The sequence below is a fragment of the Urocitellus parryii genome, chromosome 13 (assembly GCF_045843805.1).
Source record: "Urocitellus parryii isolate mUroPar1 chromosome 13, mUroPar1.hap1, whole genome shotgun sequence".
In the NCBI taxonomy this organism is placed as follows: Eukaryota; Metazoa; Chordata; class Mammalia; order Rodentia; family Sciuridae; genus Urocitellus; species Urocitellus parryii.
In genome coordinates, this window is record NC_135543.1 from 16,206,694 (window position 1) to 16,212,225 (window position 5,532).

The 5,532-nt window shown below is 53.7% G+C and overlaps 1 protein-coding gene across 1 annotated transcript; it reads left to right on the forward strand.

The window, feature by feature from the left end:
* The first annotated feature begins 334 nt into the window (after positions 1-334).
* On the forward strand, positions 335-4,453 carry Rax (retina and anterior neural fold homeobox). Its single transcript, XM_026393165.2, has 3 exons — positions 335-623; positions 921-1,174; positions 3,959-4,453. Exons 1-3 carry the CDS (start codon positions 335-337, stop codon positions 4,451-4,453), a joined length of 1,038 nt encoding a protein of 345 aa, XP_026248950.1.
* The last annotated feature ends 1,079 nt before the right edge of the window (positions 4,454-5,532 follow it).

Here is a 5,532-nt window from a genome sequence, read left to right on the forward strand (position 1 = left end):
CTGAGGGGGGAGGGGCTGAGAGAAGGGGCCCGGTCCCGGCGCGAGAGGAGGAGCCCCGGACTAGCCCGCTCCCAGCTTTAGCTTCCGGAGCCCCAGTTGCTCCGCCGCCGAACTTCCAACTTCTGCAGCGACTCAGGCGGCGGAGGGTCGAGCGCTCGTCCACCTCTAGCGCAGGCGGCCTGGGCGGGGTTGCAAGCCGAGCTTGACCGAGGGTAGAACCTGTGCGGTTGCGCGCGTTCCAGAAGTCCCACTCCCCTGACCTGTACAGTTGGAAAGAGTCCGCTCGGAACCTCTTCCATCTCCAAAGCGGCCAGCCTTCCTCCAGGCGCTCCCCATGCACCTGCCGGGCTGCGCGCCTGCCATGGCCAACGGGAGCTTTTCGCTCGCGGGTCACCTGCTCCGCAGTCCAGGCGGGAGCACCTCGCGGTTGCACAGCATCGAGGCCATCCTGGGCTTTACCAAGGATGACGGGATCCTGGGTACCTTTCCGGCGGAACGGGGCGCCCGGGTAGCAAAGGAGCGGGAACGAAGGCTGGGCGCGCGGCCCACCTGTCCCAAGGCGCCTGGGGGAGGCGCGGAGCCCTCCCCGCCGCCAGCACCCGCGCCGGTCCCGGAGTACGAAGGTGAGTGTCAACTGCAGGCTGCTGCGGGGCCCTTGAGGCGCTCTGCAAGAGGAGAGCGTCCCTTCGTTAACTTTTATTGAGGCGATTGGGCGCGGGGGTGGGGGTACTGTCCACGACCGGAGCTTCCAACTTGCGTCCAGAGGATGCTTAGGAACCCCTTGCAGTTTCCACCCACCCACGACCTCTCGAGGCCAACTCTTTGCGGTAGCTGGGCTGGCCAGACACTACGAGGAGGCATGGGAGGCCCAGGGATGCTCCCGGGAGTGTCTCTGACCCTCAGGGGCCTCGTCGCCCCAGCCTCTCGCCCCTACTGTCCCAAGGAGCCGGGGGAGGCACGGCCGAGTCCAGGGTTGCCTGTCGGGCCAGCCGCTGGCGACGCGAAGCTGTCGGAGGAGGAGCAGCCCAAAAAGAAGCACCGGCGGAACCGCACGACTTTCACCACGTACCAGCTGCACGAGCTGGAGCGCGCGTTCGAAAAGTCCCACTACCCTGACGTGTACAGCCGGGAGGAGCTGGCGGGCAAGGTCAACCTACCCGAGGTCCGGGTCCAGGTAAAACGCCCGAATTAAGGGATTGGGATCCGAGAGGGCCCAGGCCTAAACTGCAGCCAGTGCTTCTTTGGGTTCCCGGGCACCCACGCATTTATTATCGTGTTTCGGCTTGGCAAGCCCAGAGGTTCCCCCACGCACCCGTCTTCTGGCAGAATGTCCGAGTTTATAGGACGATCCCCCTTTTGGGGTGGATCTCCCTCTTCTAAACTAAAAGGAGGAATTGAGAATGACTTTTGAGATAAAAGCCGGGATGGGGTTGGGGAGAGGATGCTGCGCGGAAAGGGAATGTAGGCAGAAACCATAGGGTCACTGGATTGAGATCCCAAATACCACCCTTGCAGCGCACATCTTGATGAAAAGGAAAACACTGTCTCCTTGCGCCGGACCCCAGTTGAAACTTAAGAAAGTGGATTTTAGAAAGTGACTTTTCCTTCTCTGGTGCACGTCCAACCGAAATTTAGCGCTGCAGAGGCCTTTTCTTTTTATTGTAAAGGGGTTTTCGCTTTAATTAAAGCTGAATTATCTTTAATCCCTGATCATTAAAATATTTGAAAGCCTTAAATATTTGCTAGTCATCTGTGAAAAATCTGGGAGGAGTTCCAAATTGGGAGAGTTTAGAGAGGCCTGAAAGAGAGACACTGGGAACAAATTTCAGTGCATCTGAAAGGCCGTGGAACTGAGATGGGATTCCTGTGTGTGTCTATGAAATTAGATTTCCAGGAAGTAAGGATACTCAGGTGTCTGGTGCTTTTTTAGCTGTGTTTTAAAAGTAAAAGGGGACAAGCTCTTGCCTTTTGTCTCTTTTTGCTTAGGTTAGGGGTTTAAAGTAATGAGTAAAAAGTCGTTGTTTTTAAAAAGTTCACTAATGTGACTCAGGATTAACTAGCAAGGACAGTTCAATTTCTCCTAATTTGGGGCAGTAAAGCGGCAATCATTTCATTGAAGGGATGGAAATTTTAGCACCTGCTTTTCATTAGAGGGAGGGTTTGGTAGGGAGGGGGAGAATACAAGCCAAAGATGAAGAAAGAGGAGAGGCCCGGGCTTTCAGTGCCCTACATCATGCAGGTAAGGCAGCTTGAAGCCCACCTTTGCACTACTCTTTGCACCTGACCCCACCTTTTTTCTGGTTGTCCCATTTTACTTGTTCAGGGGTTTTGGCTTCTCTGAGTTGTGAGAATCTTGAAAACAGCGTGACTTCTCTGTGACTATAGGGCCAGCACAGTGCTCAGCATATAGCGGTTCTTAATATCTGCGTGTGGTGTATTTGGCATTGGAGGCATTAGGAGAGCAGTAGGATAGCCAACTCTCCCAGGCTTCAGCTATATGAACTTGGATACTGTGTCAGAGAGCTAGAGCTGCAGTTTCTGGCAATAAGGGAAGCCCAAGTGGTAGTGGGAAGGGAACCCTCACCCCAGCCTATTTCTCTTTTCTCTAATGTAGCCAAACATCTAATATTTCCTGGTGGTTCAGGGCCTTGGGTATGCAGATAAATCTTCATGGGAAGGGGACAGGGATGCTTATATTTTTCTTCTTTCCTCTTTTCTCCCAAATTCCAGCCTTGCACACATTTGTCATGCCCTACTCAGTGCTGGACTATTGTTTTCTTAACTCTCCTAGGTTGCCCTCACCTTCCTGTCCAACATAAATCTGCTTTCCCCCTTCTAGATTGCAACTATTCGCTCCGTTCCCTTCATAAGCACAATACTGAAGCCATCTGTTTGGCCAAAGTTCTTCTGTATTCTCCCCTAAACTAAACCAATTCTCTCTGTTCTGTGGAACTTGGTTCTGTTCTGTGGAACTTGTTCAATGGAACTTGGTGGTGAAACGTTAATTACATTCCATTCTGGTGCTTTTGTTAGTAGTGGAGGATTCACTGCAAGAAACCAGTGAAAGCTTGGCCAGGACTATATCTACAGCAAGAAGGAAAAAAACCCTTGAGTACTTACTGAGCTAATATCTTAGGATAATGTCAACCAGAAAGTAAAAGTAGATACAATAAATGTGAACATTGTAACCTGTAAAAGTAATCCATAAGAAACTTCAGAAACACTAAACAACTATCAATGAAATAAAATGAAAACCTTATTAAAGCAATAATTGAAATGTGCATATGGTAAAATAAGCCCATTTGCTTCTATCTATATGATAACTAATAATCCATGGAAATAGCTGTATTCAACTCTGATGTTGCCAGTATTTATGTATACCCACGTTTATAATAGAGACAAAAAGGCAGATATAACAAGGTATGAGTCAAACACATAGCAATTGAGAATTATATCATACTGGGAAAAAGCAAAATCTTAACTCAAGTGTCAAGAGGAGCTGCCATCCAGCAGGTCACAGAGATCTGGTTTCAAGGGCCTATGGTCCAGAGCAAAGTGAAACTCACTTTTTTTTTTTCTTTCTGAGCATCTGCTCCATGTCAGGAATTAGAATCAGATGCAGTCACAATCAGAGCTATGGGTGCGGTCAACAGGGGAAGGGTGTGGATGCCTCAGAGGACTAAGATGGGACAAAGAGATTTACCGCAGGGAAGAGACAAAAAGGAAAAAAAACAATAAAAAAGAAAATAAAGACATTGGATGGAAGGAAAGGTGGGGATGAAGGGAGTCGTAGGGGATGAAAGAAAAGAAGGCCCAAGGCCCTCTCCGCAGGTGCAAAATAGTCAGTACTAATTTTGTTTGGAGCTGGGGGGTCAAACTAGCCAGTTTGCCTTTGGCGCAGGAGTCGGGCATGAGTTGCAGCCTACGACCTAGACGTCCGCTGTGCTTTCTCTTGCAGGTGTGGTTCCAGAACCGACGGGCCAAGTGGCGACGACAGGAGAAGCTGGAAGTGTCCTCCATGAAGCTGCAGGACTCGCCCCTCCTCTCTTTCAGCCGCTCCCCGCCCTCGGCAGGTCTGGCGCCCCTCGGGGCCGGCCCGGGCAGCGGCGGCGGGCCACCAGGGGGCGCCCTGCCACTGGAGTCGTGGCTCGGGCCGCCGCTGCCCGGAGGGGGCGCCACAGCGCTGCAGAGCTTGCCCGGCTTCGGGCCGCCGGCCCAGAGCTTGCCCGCCAGCTACACTCCACCGCCGCCGCCGCCCTTCCTGAACTCCCCGCCGCTGGGTCCCGGCCTGCAGCCGCTCGGGCCGCCGCCGCCCGCCTACCCATGCGGGCCCGGCTTCGGGGACAAGTTTCCGCTGGACGAGGCGGACCCGCGCAACAGCAGCATCGCTGCGCTGCGTCTGAAAGCCAAGGAGCACATCCAGGCCATCGGGAAGCCGTGGCAGACCCTCTAAGGGGGACTGAGGAGCCTGCTGCGTGTTGACTGCGAACCGAGTGCACGGTCCCGAACCCTTTCTCTCCTGGACCCCTCATTGGGCCACTCTTTCCCCGTCCCTCCTGCAAGCCGCCTGCCGGGCGTGGGTTAGGATCGCGCGCCTGCTCCTGACTCATAGGGAAGGACCAGCCGTCAGGCCGGAGGTGGCCCTCTGGGCACTTCCATTAACAACCTCCGTCCCCAGGTTCTGATGCTGGAGGGTGGCCCCGCTGGGCACCCTGCTCTTTTCCCTGCCAGTGCCGGATCCTCGATATTCAAGGGTCCACTGCTCCTAACCTTGGTTTCCGGAAGGGGAAGGAATAAGTCAGAAAAATATAGTTTGAGAAACTGTATGAGTAGTTTCAAGGTGTTTGGAAAGAGAATTAAAGATTTGCTTGTTTGGATTTGATTCTGATTGAACGCGCTGAGACAGGGGGAGTGAATTTGGGGGTACCTGAGGAGTGAACGGTGATGGACTAGGTGGGTCAGAGAACGCAGAGGAGTGCGCTGGAGCTCGGGGTTCCTTCGGTGCAAATTTGGGCGTACTTTACTACAACGCAGAATGGTCGCCATCCGGTGTGCTGCGGCTCTCGACCAGAGACGCTCTTCCCCATGCGTGCACACGTGCGTGCGTGCGGTGGGTTGCAGGTGTAGGAGCCTAAGACTCTGATGCTACGTGTCCCCAGTTCCTCCATAGTCCAATAGCTGATCGCGGGGTGCTACTTCCAACCCAATAAGCAGCTCCAGAGGTCCCTGCCCTTCCCCGCCCCCTTTCCGGTCTGCGTCCCGGGGAAGGCGGTTCTCAGATCACTGTGCTGATCTCAGGGCTGGTGCCATCCTTGCCACCAAGAGTTAATGAAATTAATTCTCCGAGGACTGAAGTAGAGAGACTCTTTTTGAGCCCCACGCCTCTCTTGTCTGCCCAACACCCTCCCAACCCAGAGTTGTTAACCGCGAGTGGGATTCATTGCTGCGCTCCAAGAGTGGAGAGTGTCCTGGAGCGCTCTGTGCCGCTGCTCGGTGGGCTCTACCTCAGAGAGCGTAGGGGCAGTACACTAA

Bases quoted from the DNA above. Each gene is read 5' to 3' on its own strand.
- Rax (XM_026393165.2), top strand. From the start codon at position 335: ATGCACCTGCCGGGCTGCGCGCCTGCCATGGCCAACGGGAGCTTTTCG. The intron at 624-920 runs GTGAGTGTCAAC...TCGTCGCCCCAG, and splicing joins GCCGGTCCCGGAGTACGAAG to CCTCTCGCCCCTACTGTCCC. The intron at 1,175-3,958 runs GTAAAACGCCCG...TTTCTCTTGCAG, and splicing joins TACCCGAGGTCCGGGTCCAG to GTGTGGTTCCAGAACCGACG.